Source organism: Ranitomeya variabilis, chromosome 4, assembly GCF_051348905.1.
Source record: "Ranitomeya variabilis isolate aRanVar5 chromosome 4, aRanVar5.hap1, whole genome shotgun sequence".
NCBI classification, from domain to species: Eukaryota; Metazoa; Chordata; class Amphibia; order Anura; family Dendrobatidae; genus Ranitomeya; species Ranitomeya variabilis.
In genome coordinates, this window is record NC_135235.1 from 761433533 (window position 1) to 761452208 (window position 18676).

The window sequence follows — 18676 nt, forward strand, 5'->3', positions numbered from 1 at the left end:
GCTAATTGGTCCTCTGCGGCGGTATCTGCCTTTCAAGAGCTTAAGCGTCGATTTACTTCTGCTCCTGTGTTGCGTCAACCAGATGTTTCTCTTCCATTTCAGGTTGAGGTTGAGGCTTCTGAGATTGGCGCAGGGGCCGTTTTGTCTCAGAGAGATCCTAGTGGTTCCTTGATGAAACCATGTGCCTTCTTTTCCCGTAAATTTTCGCCTGCTGAACGCAATTATGATGTCGGCAATCGTGAGTTGTTGGCTATGAAGTGGGCGTTTGAGGAGTGGCGACATTGGCTTGAGGGAGCTAAGCACCGTTTTGTGGTTCTGACTGATCATAAGAATCTGATTTACCTTGAGTCTGCCAAGCGGCTGAGTCCTAGACAGGCTCGATGGTCTTTGTTTTTTTTCCCGTTTTGATTTTGTGGTCTCGTATCTTCCAGGTTCTAGGAATATTAAGGCTGATGCCCTTTCTAGGAGTTTTTTGCCTGATTCTCCTGAGGTCCTTGAACCGGTCGGCATTCTGAAAGAAGGGGTTGTTCTTTCTGCCATTTCCCCTGATTTACGACGGGTTCTTCAGGAATTTCTGGCTGACAGACCTGACCGCTGTCCAGTGGGGAAATTGTTTGTTCCTGACAGATGGACTAGTAGAGTGATTTCTGAGGTTCATTGTTCTGTGTTGGCTGGTCATCTTGGTATTTTTGGTACCAGAGACTTGGTTGGTAGGTCCTTTTGGTGGCCTTCTTTGTCACGTGATGTGCGTTCTTTTGTGCAGTCCTGTGAGACTTGTGCGCGGGCCAAGCCTTGTTGTTCCCTTGATAGTGGGTTGCTTTTGCCTTTGCCGGTCCCTGAGAGGCCTTGGACGCATATTTCTATGGATTTTATTTCTGATCTTCCCGTTTCCCAGAAGATGTCGGTTATCTGGGTTGTTTGTGACCGGTTCTCTAAGATGGTTCATTTGGTGCTTTTGCCTAAATTGCCTTCCTCCTCAGATTTGGTTTCGTTGTTTTTTCAGCATGTGGTTCGTTTGCATGGTATTCCGGAGAATATTGTGTCTGACAGGGGTTCCCAGTTTGTTTCTAGGTTTTGGCGGGACTTTTGTGCTAGGCTGGGCATTGATTTATCTTATTCCTCTGCATTTCATCCTCAGACAAATGGCCAGACCGAGCGAACTAATCAAACCTTGGAGACTTATTTGAGATGCTTTGTGTCTGCTGATCAGGATGATTGGGTGACCTTTTTGCCATTGGCCAAGTTTGCCCTTAATAATCGGGCTAGTTCGGCTACTTTGGTTTCGCCTTTTTTTGTAATTTTGGTTTTCATCCTCGTTTTTCTTCTGGGCAGGTTGAGCCTTCTGACTGTCCTGGTGTAGATTCTGTGGTTGACAGGTTGCAGCAGATTTGGACTCATGTCGTAGACAATTTGGTGTTGTCTCAGGAGAAGGCTCAATGTTTTGCTAACAGTCGTCGGGGTGTTGGTTCCCGGCTTCGGGTTGGGGATCTGGTCTGGTTGTCTTCCCGTCATGTTCCTATGAAGGTTTCTTCTCCTAAGTTTAAGCCTCGGTTTATTTGTCCTTATAGGATTTCTGAGATTATTAATCCGGTGTCTTTTCGTTTGGCGCTTCCTGCCTCTTTTTCTATCCATAATGTCTTCCATAGATCTTTATTGCGGAAACATGTGGTACCCGTTGTTCTCTCTGTTGATCCTCAGGCCCCTGTGTTGGTTGATGGGGAGTTGGAGTATGTGGTTGAGAAGATTTTGGATTCTCGTTTTTCGAGGTGGAGGCTTCAGTATCTTGTCAAATGGAAGGGTTATGGCCAGGAGGATAATTCTTGGGTTTTTGCCTCCGATGTCCATGCTGCTGATTTGGTTCATGCTTTTCATCTGGCTCGTCCTGATCGGCCTGGGGGCTCTGGTGAGGGTTCGGTTACCCCTCCTCAAGGGGGGGTACTGTTGTGAATTCTGCTTTTTGGCTCCCTCCGGTGGTTGTAGATGGTAATGCAGTGGTCCCTGGTTTGCAGCCCTGGTCAGGTGAATCTACTGATTGCAGTTCGGACTGGGGTATTTAGGCTTGCAGGATTCATTAGTCCTTGCCAGTTGTCCATTGTTTTTGGAGGTTTAGTCCTTTCCTGGTTCCTTCTGCCTTACTGCCAAATCTGCAAGATAAGTGTCTGGTTTCTTTTGTGCACACATGCTGTGTGCTTAATGATTCGGTACTATTCAGTGTTTTTTTTTTGTCCAGCTTTGATTGTCAGTGTTTTCACAGTCTTGTTGGATTCTCAGGAGTTGCAGATGTACATTCCATGACTTTAGTTAGTTTGTGGAACTTTTTTGTATTTTCTGCTGTGGGTATTTTTGAAGTGTTTTAATACTGACCGCTTAGTATTCTGTCCTATCTTTCCCTGTTTAGTTAGAGTGGCCTCTTTTGCTGAAATCTGTTTTCTGCCTGTGTGTGTCTTTTCTCTCCTACTCACAGTCAATATTTGTGGGGGGCTGCCTATCCTTTGGGGTTCTGCTCTGAGGCAAGTTAGTTTTCCCATTTCCATCTATAGGGGTATGTAGTTCTCCGGCTGTGTCGAGGTGTCTAGGTTTGTTAGGCACACCCCACGGCTACTTCTAGTTGCGGTGCGAGTTCAGGGTTTGCGGTCAGTACAGATTCCACTTCTCCTGAGAAAGTTCCATGCAGCTCCAAGGTCACCGGATCATAACAGACCTCTTATCCGCCAAGAGCAAGTGACACTACTCTGTCCTCCTCCTCCTGGACCTGTCCGCTGCCTTTGACACAGTGGACCATTCCCTATTATTACAGACCCTCTCATCCCTTGGCATCACAGACTTGGTCCTATCCTGGATCTCGTCATACCTAACAGACCGGATATTCAGAGTCTCCCACTCACACACCACATCCTCACCTCACCCTCAGTCCCGCAAGCCCCTGCTCTTCTCCATTTACACCTTTGGCCTGGGACAGCTCATAGAATCTCACGGTTTTCAGTATCACCTCTATGCTGATGACACACAGATCTACAGTGCCTACAAGTAGTATTCAACCCCCTGCAGATTTAGCAGGTTTACACATTTGGAATCAACTTGGCATTGTGACATTTAGACTGTAGATCAGCCTGGAAGTGTGAAATGCACTGCAGCAAAAAAGAATGTTATTTCTTTGTTTATTTTTTTTTTTAAAATTGTGAAAAGTTTTTTCAGAGGGTCATTTATTATTCAACCCCTCAACTCACCAGAATTCTGTTTGGTTCCCCTAAAGTATTAAGAAGTAGTTCAGGCACAAAGAACAATGAGCTTCACATGTTTGGATTAATTATCTCTTTTTCCAGCCTTTTCTGACTATTTAAGATCCTCCCCAAACTTGTGAACAGCACTCATACATGGTCAACATGGGAAAGACAAAGGAGCATTCCAAGGCCATCAGAGACAAGATCGTGGAGGGTCACAAGGCTGGCAAGGGGTACAAAACCCTTTCCAACGAGTTGGGCCTACCTGTCTCCACTGTTGGGAGCATCATCCGGAAGTGGAAGGCTTATGGAACTACTGTTAGCCTTCCACGGCCTGGACAGCCTTTGAAAGTTTCCTCCCGTGCCGAGGCCAGGCTTGTCCGAAGAGTCAAGGCTAACCCAAGGACAACAAGGAAGGAGCTCCGGGAAGATCTCATGGCAGTGGGGACATTGGTTTCAGTCAATACCATAAGTAACGTACTCCACCGCAATGGTCTCCGTTCCAGACGAGCCCGTAAGGTACCTTTACTTTCAAAGCGTCATGTCAAGGCTCGTCTACAGTTTGCTCATGATCACTTGGAGGACTCTGAGACTGACTGGTTCAAGGTTCTCTGGTATGATGAGACCAAGATCGAGATCTTTGGTGCCAATCACACACGTGACGTTTGGAGACTGGATGGCACTGCATACGACCCCAAGAATACCATCCCTACAGTCAAGCATGGTGGTGGCAGCATCATGCTGAGGGGCTGTTTCTCAGCCAAGAGGCCTGGCCATCTGGTCCGCATCCATGGGAAGATGGATAGCACGGCCTACCTGGAGATTTTGGCCAAGAACCTCCGCTCCTCCATGAAGGATCTTAAGATGGGTCGTCATTTCATCTTCCAACAAGACAACGACCCAAAGCACACAGCCAAGAAAACCAAGGCCTGGTTCAAGAGGCAAAAAATCAAGGTGTTGCAGTGGCCTAGTCAGTCTCCTGACTTTAACCCAATTGAAAACTTGTGGAAGGAGCTCAAGATTAAAGTCCACATGAGACACCCAAAGAACCTAGATAACTTGGAGAAGATCTGCATGGAGGAGTGGGCCAAGATAACTCCAGAGACCTGTGCCGGCCTGATCAGGTCTTATAAAAGACGATTATTAGCTGTAATTGCAAACAAAGGTTATTCCACAAAATATTAAACCTAGGGGTTGAATAATAATTGACCCACACTTTTATGTTTAAAATTTATAACAATTTAACTGAGCAACAAAACTTTTTGGTTTGTAAGATTTATGCATCTGTTAATAAATCCTGCTCTTGTTTGAAGTTTGAAGGCTCTAACTTATTTGCATCTTATTAAACCTGCTAAATCTGCAGGGGGTTGAATACTACTCGTAGGCATTGTACATCTCTGAACCAGGTATCACCTCCCTACTAACCAGAATCCCTCTTCTCCACTAGATTTCTGAAACTTATCATGGACAAACAGAATTCATCATCTTTCCCCATCTCACGTGACCCCCCCAACGAACCTATCCATTACAGTAAACAGCTGCCCACTCTCCCCAGTCCCACAAGCTCGCTGCCTCGGGGTAATCCTTGACACTGATCTCTCCTTCAAACCACATATCCAAGCCCTTTCCACTTCCTGCCGACTTGAACTCAAAAATATTTCATGGATCCGTACATTCCTCAACCAAGAATGTGCAAAAACCCTAGTCCATGCCCTCATTATCTCTCGCCTTGACTACTGCAACCTCCTGCTCTGTGGCCTCCCCTCGAACACACTCGCACCCCTCCAATCTATTCTAAACTCCGCTGCCCGACTAATCCACCTGTCCCCCCGCTATTCCCCAGCTTCTCCCCTCTGTCAATCCCTTCACTGTCTCCCCATTGCCCAGAGACTCCAGTACAAAACCCTAACCATGACATACAAAGCCATCCACAACCTGTCTCCTCCTTACATCTGTGACCTCGTCTCCCGGAACTTACCTACACGCAACCTCCCATCCTCACAAGATCTCCTTCTCTACTCCCCTCTTTTCTCCTCTTCCCACAATCGTATACAAGATTTCGCTCGCGTATCACCCCCTTACTCTGGAACTCTCTACCACAACACATCAGACTCTCGCCTACCATCAAAACCTTCAAAAAGAGCCTGAAGACCCACCTCTTCCGACAAGCCTACAACCTGCAGTAACCACCGATCGACCAAACCGCTGCATGACAAGCTCTACCCTAGCCTACTGTATTCTCACCCATCCCTTGTAGATTGTGAGCCTTCGCGGGCAGGGTCCTCTCTCCTCCTGTACCAGTTATGACTTGTATTGTTTAAGGTTATTGTACTTGTTTTTATTATGTATACCCCTCCTCACATGTAAAGCGCCATGGAATAAATGGCGCTATAATAAATAATAATAATAGTAATAGATCGATAGATATTATCTATCTATCTATAGATCTATCATTATCTATCTCATTCCATCTATCTATTTTATCTATCATAAATACCTATCTATCTCATTCCTTCTATCTATAGATAGATAGAAGGAATGGGATAGATAGATATGGGATAGATAAAAGGATTGAGATAGATAGATATATATTCATATATCTATCTATAGATCTATCTATGGATAGATGTAGATAGATATATCTATGTATCTATCCATATATCTATACATATCCAAAAAAGCAGGCAGCACTCCATTTTCTTAAAGATAATATGCAGGATTTATTTAAGCCCACATGTCTCTGCCTAGGTGACTTTGCTGTTTAAATACCGCCACAAGATCTCGCCTGGAGTGACATGCGGAGGTGGAGAGAAATAAAGCTTTCCTCTTCTTCAAAAGATTATTCTCAAGAAATTAATTACAAATTTAATGTAAAATGATAAGTAATATTAGTCATACATGTGATGAGATTGAAGCCCAATGAATAAATTGTTGTAAAACGATATTTTAGTATTTTTTTGCTATATGCATAGATTGGGATGTGGTCTATATAAAATCCAGGGGTTGTGGCTTCTGACCGGAAGGGTTAACAGTATTTTTTTGACTTCTACGCAAAAGGGCCAAGTGTTTGTTCACACAGCTGCGGTGTAGGTGGTAGCCGGGACTGTTATGCTACCGCTATGCAGGAGTCAGGAGGTGAGGCATTTGGCCATGAAAGGCTTGGTGCACCCTCTAGACACTGCTTGGTAACTGGAGGATGGTCTGTAATAAGGCCGGTTCTGATTGCCAGGGCGGGATTAGGCACAAAAAAGTCCGTGTGGCAGTGAAAGAGTGCTGCGCAGTGTGTACTACATTGTGGGGCGCTAAAAAAACAGAGTAAGCTTGTACTAGAAGTGCCGTTGAATTTTATTGACGAGCGAATGGATTACTATGGGTAAGGTGCCCTGTGAGGCATGCCACAACCATTATGGCCAGAGGAGATATGCCACAACCAATATGGCGGTAATAGGCGCCCGATTATAGATGCCGTATTGAGGTACCTGATTCTCCTTTAATAGTATATGTGGATGTGGTTTAAACACAAACACTTTGATATTCCACAACTAAGATGGCGATAGTTGGAACCTTGGGAGGTTTGCCACAATTAATAGGCGCTACTGCGCATGCGCCTGATTCTTGATGCCGCCCTTAGGCATTTAATTGGCCTTTGATCAAACACGTGGTTATGACGTAGTTGTGAGCGCTGGGACATGCGCAGTGAGCACTTTAGAACGCCGATATCCTCCATCAACAGCATGTCTCTCCAGGGGTAAGCAGGAATAACTGTGGAGACTATTAATAGTCGACTGGACGAAATGATTCGATGGATGAACACCTGACACTATTAGCACTGAAGCACTTTATGTAACCAATGAGAATATGGACGACAAGTGATGAAATTGCACTTTAATTGCCTGTAAGTGAGGGATGATGGGATTGTCTATATATATGCACTAAGATGTAACCCTCACTGCTTGAGAAAGGCTCATTCAGAGCCGAAACGTCGCAGAGACATGAGGGCTTCAATAAATCCGGCATATTATGTTTAGGAAAATGGAGTGTATGGACTGGAGACAACCGGCGGACGGGTGGTCTAGGGGCTTTGCACCCGAAGATAAGTAAAGGATTTGTGCTGTTCCAATTTTTGTTATTATCCATATATCTATCTACATCTATCCATAGATAGATCTATAGATAGATATATGAATAGATATATCTATCTCATTCCTTCTATCTATCCCATATCCATCTATCTATCTATAGATAGAAGGAATGAGATAGATAGATCTATAGATAGATCTACATATAGAAAGATCTATAGATAGATAGATAGATATATGAATAGCTAGATCTATCTATAGATATATGTATGGATAGCTATATCTATGGATAGATATTTATGTGTGGATAGATATATCTATGAAAATCCAGAATCTTCTTCCTAGATATATCTATGGATAGATGTAGATAGATATATGGATAGATATATCTATGTATCTATAGATATATCTATCTAGAAATATATCTATACATATATCCATAGTTATATCTATAGATATATCTATAGATATCCATCTATAGATATATAATAGCAAGGCCGATGTTTATCAATCAACATGTTTAATAAAAAAAAAAAATTAATTAAAACGGGAAAAAAAAAAATGGCAGGGGCCAATATTTGTAGGCTGGGAATGGGGCAATATCCATGGCCCCTTCCCAGACTATGAACATCCGCCCGCAGCTGTCTGCATAGCCTTTACTGGCTATTAAAATATGGGGACCCCACGTCATTTTTTTGGAGGGGGTCCCCCTATTTTAATAGCCAGTAAAGGCTACACAGACTGCTGTGGGCTGATGTTCATAGCCTGGGAAGGGGCCATTGATATTTACCCCCCCCCGGCTACAAATACCAGTCCCAGCCACCCCAGAAATGGCACATTGTAAAATGTGCCAATTCCGGCACTTAGCCCCTCACTTCCCACTCCCGTGTAGCGGTTAGGAATGGGGTAATAAGGGGCTAATGTCACCTTTGTATTGTAAGGTGACATTAAGCCCGATTAGTAATGGAGAGGCGTCAATAAGACGCCTATCCATTACTAATCCTATAGTACTGAAAGAATAAAAAAAAAAAAAAAAGACAGCCAGAAAAAGTATTTTAATATTCTTAATTTCACCATACTTACAAATACGCATAATTCCTGTGACGCCCTCGATCGCCTGCAAAAAATTTAAAATAATAAACCAATCGTATACTCTCTTTCCGCTGTAGTCCAATTAATAACGAGTGTCGCACGACGATCTCCCCTATAGAACAGTGACATCGGGTGATGAAACTGTTCTATAGGGGACAGTGATATCGGGTGATGTCATGGCTCTATAGGGCCTCCAGTGACACACTGACTGGAGACAATGGCTCCTGCAGTGCAACACTGAAGAGGTTACCTTAGTTCAGGATCTCACTTTATGGCAAAGCTGCGTGTGACTTTTACCACACAGCAGTGCAACAAGTGAGAGTTGGAACTATTTCTCACAGCAGCGGAGGGATACCTTCTGCCATTGTATTGCCGAAGCCCCTGGAGAGCGGTCGCATCAGCTGATGTGGCAGCTCTCCACCGGAGATCGTCGTGGGACACTCGCATTAATTGGATAACTGCGGATCAGGGAGTATATTGTTGGTTTATTATTTTAATAATTTTTTAATTGGTGAGCAAGGGCTTCGGGATCAAGGTGATTGGCGAGTATGTACTCTATGTTGCATGTACTGCATGTTGCATGTACTGCATGTTGTATGTTATATGTTGCTAGTACTGCATGTTGCATGTACTGCATGTTCTGTATGTTGTATGTACTGTATGTTGTATGTACTGTATGTTGTATGTTATATGTTAGAGGGGTTGGACCAAATAATGGAAACAGCTAACGTTTTTGGCATCATAATCTTTGAACATGTTATAAACATGCAAACCGTTACATATGGTAATGTTTTGTAGTTGAATATTTGTGTTATGTGATATGTGTATGTAAATTAACTGTTTTGCAGAATTGTAAGAACATTGATGAGAACCTGATACCAATGGCAGACCTCTCGGATTTTCAAAGAGGCCAAATTGTTGGTGCTCGTATGGTAAGCGCTAGTGTAACAGAAAGTGCCCGAATGCTTGGCGTGTCAAGAGGTACTGTCTCCAAAGTAATGACTGTGTTTGAAAGAGAAGGAAAAATGTCCGCAGCAAAACACAGGTCCGGCCGAAAGTCAAAGTTGACTGAGAGAGACCGTTGGACTCTAAAGCGAATTGTGAGAGAGGATCGCAAGACCACGGCTCTGAAAATCACTGCTGAGCTCAATGAACACCTACAGAACCCAGTTGCCACCAAAACTGTTCGTCGGGAGCTGCACAAATCTGGATTCCACGGAAAAGCTGCAATTAGAAAACCGCTGCTCTCAAAGACAAATGTTTCCAAGCGTTTAGAGTGGTGTAGAAACCTCCAGGATTGGTCCCGCGAGCAGTGGAAACATGTGATATTCTCAGACGAATCATCGTTTACCCTATTTCCGACCTCCGGCCGAGTGTACGCTTGGAGACAGCCGAAAGAAGCATTCCATCCAGACTGCCTTCTCCCAACCGTAAAACATGGCGGAGGTTCTGTGATGATCTGGGGTGCTATTTCGTCGAGATCTGCCGGGCCAATGATATCCCTTCGTGGAAGAATTAACAGCTGAAATAATTTAGGCATTTTGGGTGACCAAGTGCATCCAATGGTTCAAGCACTGTTCCTGGAGGGGAACGCCATCTTTCAGGATGATAATGCACCAATTCATACAGCTAGAATCGTTAAAGCATGGCACGAGGAACATTCTAATGAAGTTGAGCATCTCATCTGGCCCCCACAAACCCCAGACCTCAACATTATTGAGCATTTATGGTCGATTTTAGAGATTCAAGTTAGATGTCGATTTCCACCACCATAGTCGCTCAAAGAACTGGAGGGTGTTTTATCTACAGGATGGGCTAAAATTCCTATGGAAACAATTCACACCTTGTATGAATCCATACCTCGGAGAATTGAGGCTGTAACTGTCGCAAAAGGTGGACCTACACCATATTAAACTAACTTTTGTTGATGTTTCCAGGTGTTTCCATTATTTGGTCCAACCCCTGTATATGTTGTATGTACTGTAGGTCTATGTATGTGTTTTGTTTTTTACATTCAACACATTAGCAGGATGATGAGACTTCTACTGTCCCATCATTGGCTAATGTGTCAATAACTGTCACTGTAGCAGGCAAAGCCCGATGGGACTTGTAGTCCCATCGGACGATGCCTGCACACACACACACACACACATAACCCCCCAAACACCCACCCCCGCAGACCCCTGGTCAGCGCCGCAGACCCCTAGACAGCGCCGCACACAACCAGACAGCCCCGCAAAACCCCGGACAGCTCGCAGATGCATTGGCAGACCCATGGACAGCCTGAAGACCCCGCCCGCACACACATACACGCACACAGTCACACCCACACACTCCCTCCTCCTGATCTGCAGCGTTTCACCCGCAACCAAACCGCAGATCTTTTTTACATCTGCGGTTTTGCTGCGGATGTGCCTGAATCAATGCAAGTCTATGGGTGCAGAAACGCTGCAGATCCGCCAAAAGAATGGACATGCTGCGGAAAAAACAATGCTGCGTTCTCGCACGTTTTTTTCCACATGTGCACAGTGGATTTGGTTTTCCATAGGTTAACATGCTACCGTTAAAGGCATGGAAAACTGCTGTAGATCCACAGCGTCAAAAACGCTGTGGATCTGTGGGAAAATCTGCAACGTGTGCACATGGCCTTAGGCTAAACTTAGGGTTAGGCCGGAGTCAGACTTGCGAGAAACACGGTCGAGTCTCACAAGTACCCGGCACTGCTGCCCGCACTCGGATCGGAGTGTGCAGCCGCATAGCAATACATGGAGCCGCACACTCCGCTCCCGAGTGTCGGCGGCAGTGCCGGGTATTAACTTGCGAGACTTGGCCGTGTTTCTCGCAAGTCTGACCCCGGCCTTACTGTTAGGCTTACTTTTAGGCTAAAGTTAGGGTTAGAGTCTGTTCTAAAGTTAGGGTTAGGCTAAAGAATTAGGCTTTTCTCAAATGTCTCCCCAATAATTTGGTCACGTCAGTCACTTCATGTCAGTCAGTCACGTCAGAGTTTTTTTATTTCCGGAAAGAATAAATAAAAAGGAATAAAATGGCCTGTCAGTATTATAGTGCAGAGGAGGTCTAAGCACTTTTATGTTCTGACAGTGAAGAAAGTGCAGTGTCAGATGGCGATGTGGATTTCGAGGGCTTTAGTAGCAGCGACAGTGATAGCTCAGAAATGAGCAGTGATTCTGGTCCATCCTCACACACAAGGACCAGTACAACAAGAAGGACAAATAGCGCTTCTGGAGAAATGTCTCCAACTCAGGGAACAATGCCCAGTACTAGCGCTGTACCTAGTGCTCGTGAATTGGTGCACATCAATGTCCAAGGGACTTTGCCTCTTGATGTAGCATTTCCCAGATGGGAGGCTTCGGATTCGGCTACTCCATTCATCCCTAATTTTAATGCCATTCCTGGTATAAATGTGGAGGTGGAAAATTTTGGACCAATTAATTTTTTTAATTTGTTTATGACAGATAGCGTGCTAGAGCATAGTGTCCTACAAACAAATTTATGTGTCCCAATTCATCAGCCAGAATCCACGATCCTATTATGCTAGGTCAAATTTATGGACACCAACTAATGTCCTAGAAATGAAAACATTTTTAGGACTTACATTCGCTATGGTGCTTGTTAAAAAAAAAAAAAAGCATTCGATCACGGACTGCTCCTGGCACATTAACCCCCAGAACATTGCGATCAAACATGATCGCAGCGCTCAGGTGGGATAGGGACGCATCGTGCAGGGAGGGAGCTCCCTGGGTGCTTCCCTGAGACCCTTGGAACAACGCGATGTGTCTTCTCCCTGTAGGCCCTGGATCCAAAATGGCCCCGGGCTCCTTCTGGGTCCTGCAGGGAGGCGGCTTGCAAGTGCCTGCTGAGAGCAGGTGCCGGCAAGCCTCCAGCACTGCCTGTCAGATCGCTGATCTGACACAGCGCTGTGCAAAGTGTCAGATCAGCCATCTGACACTATAGCATGATGTCCCACCCTGAAACAAATTTAAAAAAAAAATGTACATGTAAAAAAAAAAAAAAAAAAAATCCTAAATAAAAAAAATATATACCGTATATACTCAAGTATAAGCCGAGATTTTCAGCCCCAAAAAATGGGCTGAAAGTGCCCCTCTCGGCTTATACTTGAGTCATGGTCGGCGGGGGGGGGGGGCGGGCGGTTGAGGGGGAGTGACGGCGGTCACATACTCACCTGCTCCTGGCGCTGCTGACGCAGTCCCTGCATGTCCCATGGTCTCCGGCGCCGGCAGCTTCTTCCCCTGTTCAGCGGTCACGTGGTACCGCTCATTAAAGTAATGAATATGGACTCCACTCTAATAGGGGTGGAGCCGCATATTCATTACTGTAATGAGCAATACCAGTGACCGCTGAACAGGGGAAGAAGCTGCCGGCGCTGGAGACCAGCTGTCTGGGAGAAGCTGCCAGGGACCGCGCCGAGAGCAGGTGAGTATTTCATATTCACCTTCCCTCGTTCCACCGCTGCTCAGTCTTCCGAGTCTTCTGGCTGTGACTGTTCAGGTGAGAGGGCACGATGACGTATTAGTGTGCCTGAACAGTCACTGCGGAGAGACGGGACGCTGGGGAGCAGCAGGCAGCGACGAGAGGTGAGTATGTCATTTTTTTTTATTGCAGCAGCATTATATGTGGCACATTGTTATATGGAGCATCTATGGGGCCATAATGAACTGTATGGAGCATTATATGGGGCACATTATTATACGGAGCATCTATGGGGCCATAATGATCTGTATGGAGCATTATATGGGGCACATTGTTATATGGAGCATCTATGGGGCCATAATGATCTGTATGGAGCATTATATGGGGCACATTGTTATATGGAGCGTCTATAGGGCCATAATGAACTGTATGGAGCATTATATGGGGCACATTGTTATATGGAGCATCTATGAGGCCATAATAATCTGTATGGAGCATTACATGTGGCACATTATTATATGGAGCATCTATGGGGCCATAATGAACTGCATGGAGCATTATATGGGGCACATTGTTATATGGAGCATCTCCAAAGAACATGATCGGGGTCGTTTTTCACCCACCCTGTTTTGCGATCGCCGGTAATTAACCATTTACCGGCGGGCGCAAAAAAAAAAAAAAAAAAAAGCGATCTGTCATTCTCTGTCCTCTGATGTGATCGCACACAATAGGGGGATCGGGGACTCTGTTATACTTATCGGTGTCCCTGGGTCCTCCTGCTTCCTCTCCTGGCTGTTGGCTTCTTGCTCTGGTAAGAAAATGAGTATGAGTAGTGATCTGCCGGCCAGCATAGGAAGATTCTTCCTCTTGTTTTTTTTTGGTCACTGTGAGATCCTATCACAGTGATCAAAATTAAAAAAATAGTAAATAACCCCCACCTTTATCACCCCCTTAGTTAGGGGAGAATAATAAAATAAAAAAATTGTATGTATTTCTATTTTCCAATTAGGGTTAGGGCTAGGATTAGGGTTAGAGCTAGGGTTAGGGCTAGGGTTAGAGCTAGGGTTGGGGCTAAAGTTAGGGTTGAGGCTAAAGTTAGGGTTAGGGCTAAAGTTAGGGTTAGAGTTGGGATTAGGGTTACGTTTGGGATTAGGGTTAAGGTTAGGGTTGGGATTAGGGTTAGGGGTGTATTGGGATTAGGGTTAGGTTTTGAGGTTAGGGTTGTGTTGGGTTTAGGGTTTTGATTAGGGTTATGGTTAGGGTTGGGATTAGGGTTAGGGGTGTTTTGGGGGTTAGGGTTGTGATTAGGATTATGGATTGGGTTGGGATTAGGGGTGTGGTGGGGTTAGGGTTGGAGTTAGAATTGGGGGATTCAACTGTTTAGGTACATCAGGGGGGCTCCAAACGAGACAGCCAATTTTGCGCTCAAAAAGTCCAATTATGCTCCCTCCCTTCTGAGCTCTGCTGTGCACCCAAACGGTGGTTTACCCCCACATATGGAACATCAGCATACTAAGTATTAGTTGGACAACAACTTTTGGGGTCCAGTTTCTCCTGTTTCTCCTTGCGAAAATTAAAAAAATTGGGGGCTAAAAAAATCATTTTTGTGGAAAAAAAATGATTTTTTATTTTCACGGCTCTGCGTTATAAACTGTAGTTTACACTACAGTTTATAACGCTTGGGGGTTAAAAGTTCTCACAACACATCTAGATCAGTTCCTTGGGGGGTCTAGTTTCCAATATGGGGTCACTTTGGAGGGTTTCTACTGTTTAGGTACATCAGGGGCTCTGCAAACGCAACATAACGCCCGCAGACTATTCTATCAAAGTCTGCATTCCAAAACAGCACTCCTTCCCTTCCGAGCTCTGCCATGCGCCCAAACAGTGGTCCCCACCAAATATGGGGTATCAGCGTACTCCGTATAAATTGCACAATAAAGTTTGGGGTCAAATTTCTCCTGTTACCCTTGTGAAAGTAAAAATTTTGGGGGGAAAAGATCATTTTTGTGGAAAAAACATGATTTTTTATTTTCATGGCTCTACATTATAAACTTCTGTGAAGCAGTTGGGGTTCATAGTGCTCACCACACATCTAGATAAGCTCTTTGGGGGGTCTAGTTTCCAAAATAGGGTCACTTGTGGGGGGGTGTCTACTGTTTAGGTACATCAGGAGCTCTGCAAATGCAACATGACGCCCTCAGACCATTCCATCAAAGTCTGCATTTTAAAACATCACTACTTCCCTTCCGAGCCCCGATGTGTGCCCAAACAGTGGACCCCCCCACATATGGGGTATCAGCGTACTCAGGACAAACCGGACAACAAATTTTGGGGTCCAATTTCTCATGTTACCCTTGAGAAAGTAAAAAATTGCGAGTGAAAAAATCATTTTTGAGGAAATGAAAAGGATTTTTTATTTTCACGGCTCTACTTTATAAATTTCTATGAAGCACTTGGGGGTTCAAAGTGCTCACCACACATCTAGATAAGCTCTTAAGGGGTCTAGATTCCAAAATGGTGTCACTTGTGGGGGGTTTCCACTATTTAGGCATATCAGGGTCTTTCCAAACGCGAAACATGGCGTCCGATCTCAATTCCAGCCAATTCTACATTGTCAAGTCAAACGGCACTCCTCTTCTAAGCTCTGCCGTGCGCCCAAACAGTGGTTTACCCCCACATATGGGGTATCGACATACTCAGGAGAAGTTGCACAACAACTTTTGTAGTTCGTTTTCTCTTTTTACACTTGTGAAAATAAAAAAAATTGGTTCTGAAGTAAAATGTTTGCAAAAAAAAATTAAATGTTAATTTTTTCCTTCAAAATTGTTTCAGTTCCTGTGAAACACCTGAAGGGTTAATAAACTTATTGAAAGTGGTTTTGAGCACCTTGATGGGTGCAGTTTTTCGAATGGTGTCAAAATTGGGTATTTTCTGTCATGTACACCCCTCAAAGTGACTTTAAATGTGAGGTGGTCCCTTAAAAATGGTTTTGTAAATTTTGTTGTAAAAATGAGAAATCGCTGGTCAACTTTTAACCCTTATAACTCCCTAACAAAAAAAATGTTGTTTCCAAAATTGTGCTGATGTAAAGTAGACATGTGGGAAATGTTATTTATTAACTATTTTTTGTGACATATCTCTCTGATTTAAGGGAATAAAAATTCAAAGTTTGAAAATTGCAAAATTAATTTTTTTTTTTTTTGCCATATTTCCGTTTTTTTTTCATAAATAATCGCAAGTAATATCGAAGAAATGTTACCACTAACATAAAGTACAATATGTCATGAAAAAACAGTCTCAGAATCAGCGGGATCTGTTAAAGCGTTCCAGAGTTATAACCTCATAAAGGGACAGTGGTCAGAATTGTAAAAATTGGCCCGGTCAGTAAGGGGTTAAAGAGAACTGTGTATAATAGTGCAGAGCGGAGATGGCTTAGAGGGAACCTGTCAGCAGGATTGTGCTCAGTGACTACAGACACTGTCAGGTCGGTGCCGTTATACTGATTACACTGATACCTGGTGATGAAATCCGTCTTGTGGTTGTTGTTCAATCTGTATTTGTAGTTTTTAGTTGATGAGGTTCTCGTGCTCTGGGGTGGAGCTGTGGGCGGGGCTTTATGTGGTGCTCTGGGGCGGGGCTTTATGTGCTGCTCTGATTACATATGCATCTGTATTGGCTTATGACAGGTCGCTGATCCCTCACTACATGGGCCAACATCCACTCTGACTTTGGATCCTAGACCCCGTGGATGACGCTGGTTCCGATCACTGCCATGGAGACCCGATGTCGTCACGACGACATCAGGGGCTCCAGACCTGAGAGGTTTCCTCTCATGCGCAGTGATGATCAGGAAGCCTCTCAGGTCAGTGTATAGAAGGAGAATGTTGTGGTCTAGAGGCAAAATGGTGATCATGGTAATACGGCCGGACTACACCACCGATAAAGCAGCCACAGCCGGTGATGAGAAGAATCTGTGACTTCTCTGCATTTAGTGGTCACTACTCACCTGTGTAGCCATATGTAGGAATCTCCTCTGTACACCGCTCATCCCCCCTCACATATGTCTCTGTAGTATTAATATGGGTCAGATCTTCACCCTGAAACAAATATTATAAAAGTCACCGACAGATGGAGAAGTCACATCTATGATCAGCTCTAATCCTGCCATCTCCACCGTTCTCATTACACAAGTATAAAACATATAATACTGGTGGATAAAACAAGACTGAGCACAAGACCTTCACCGGCGTCTACACATCATAGGGGAGATCTCCTGACACCTTCTCTCCATCTACCTGATGATCCTGAGTAGCATTGGGATCTTCTGGGTTACAGTCCTGTGGAAGAAGAGGACGGGGACATCTCTCTGGTGTTGTCCTCTTACTGGATAGATCTGGAGGGAACACATACAGGGACTGAATTCATTCTTTACATACAGATAATTATAGGCCGTGTGTATTTAGTCCTGTCTATTACCTGGAGATGTGAGGGGCTGGGGAACCTCCATTATGACGTTCTTGTACAGATCTCTGTGTCCTTCTAAATACTCCCACTCCTCCATGGAGAAATAGACAGCGACATCCTGACACCTTATAGGAACCTGACACATACAATGATACCGTCATCCCCCGATCCCTTCATAGCGTTACTGTATAATGTCCCAGCATTCCCAGCAGTGTCACCTCTCCAGTCAGCAGCTCAATCATCTTGTAGATGAGTTCTAGGATCTTCTGGTCATTGATGTCCTCATGGATCAGGGCGTGAGGTGGAGGCCCCGTGATTGGGCTCAGGGGTCTTCCCCATCCCTCAGACACAGGGTCCTGACAGCGATCACTAGAGGTCTTCTTCACCACTGTGTAATCCTGGTAATGGAGAGACACATTAATAAATCTCACTACGGACATTTCCAGAGTCCTCACCTCTCCAGTTCTGTCCATCTGTTATTCCCATAGATAAGAATGATGTAATGTGACGTCATCAGAATCTCTCACCTCTCCAGTAAGCCGGAAGAGGATCTCTAGGGTGAGGTGTAATATCCTCTCCGCCATCTTGTCTCTGTCCATATCCATCTTTGATGGGTAAATCAGGAAAATTCTCTTTTGTAGAAGATCTTCACTGAGAGGATCCGATATTGTAGAGACCTGAATGAGAAGATGAGCCGATGTAACATCATAAGAATCCTGTGTAATAATACAATTACTGGAGATAATAAGGGAAACATATGAGGAGATTTATTATTTTACAGTATTTAGTTTCCTTCTTTACATCTACTAATAAATCCTATATATTTAGGCCACAGACAACAAGCAGTTTCCTCCTCGGAGTCGGCAGCTGAATACGTTCCTCATAGAGTCATCTTCCATAACGCTAATTCTCGTCTCATTTACCGACCCTGGAATCGGCATTAGCAATACTGCAGGAGATATTCATTACACGCTGTTGTGAATTTGGTTTTTGGGCTCCCCCGGTGGTCACTGGTGGTACTGGACTTGTGTGCTTCACTTTCTCTGTTCACCTGTTTCCATCAGGATATGGGAGTATCCTATTTAGCCTTGCTGCTCAGTTATTCTAGTGCCGGCCATCAATGTAACCAGAGCCTTTCTGTTGCATGTTCCTGCTTCTAGACTACTATCAGCTAAGTTGGACTCTTAGTTCTAAGTTTGTTTTGCATTTTTGTTCCAGTTCACAGTTATGTTATTTTTCTGTAGCTGGAAGCTCTTGTGGGCCGAAATTGCCACTCCGGTGTCATGAGTTGACACATGAGTCTTAAAGTAATTTCGGGATGGTATTTTAATAGGGTTTTCAGCTGACCGTGAAGTTCCCTATTGTATCTTC

The 18676-nt window shown here is 44.4% G+C and overlaps 1 protein-coding gene across 1 annotated transcript in view; it reads right to left on the bottom strand.

The window, feature by feature from the left end:
- Positions 1-18676, bottom strand: part of LOC143766887 (gastrula zinc finger protein XlCGF66.1-like) — a 35348-nt gene that overhangs the window by 8732 nt on the left and 7940 nt on the right. The window contains exons 2-6 of the mRNA XM_077254889.1: positions 17833-17982; positions 17524-17703; positions 17318-17441; positions 17137-17234; positions 16848-16938 (exon numbers count right to left, since the gene is read on the bottom strand). Of these exons, the coding sequence (XP_077111004.1) occupies positions 16848-16938; positions 17137-17234; positions 17318-17441; positions 17524-17703; positions 17833-17910 (571 nt within the window). The 5' untranslated portion in view covers positions 17911-17982. The remainder of the gene's footprint in view (positions 1-16847; positions 16939-17136; positions 17235-17317; positions 17442-17523; positions 17704-17832; positions 17983-18676) is intronic.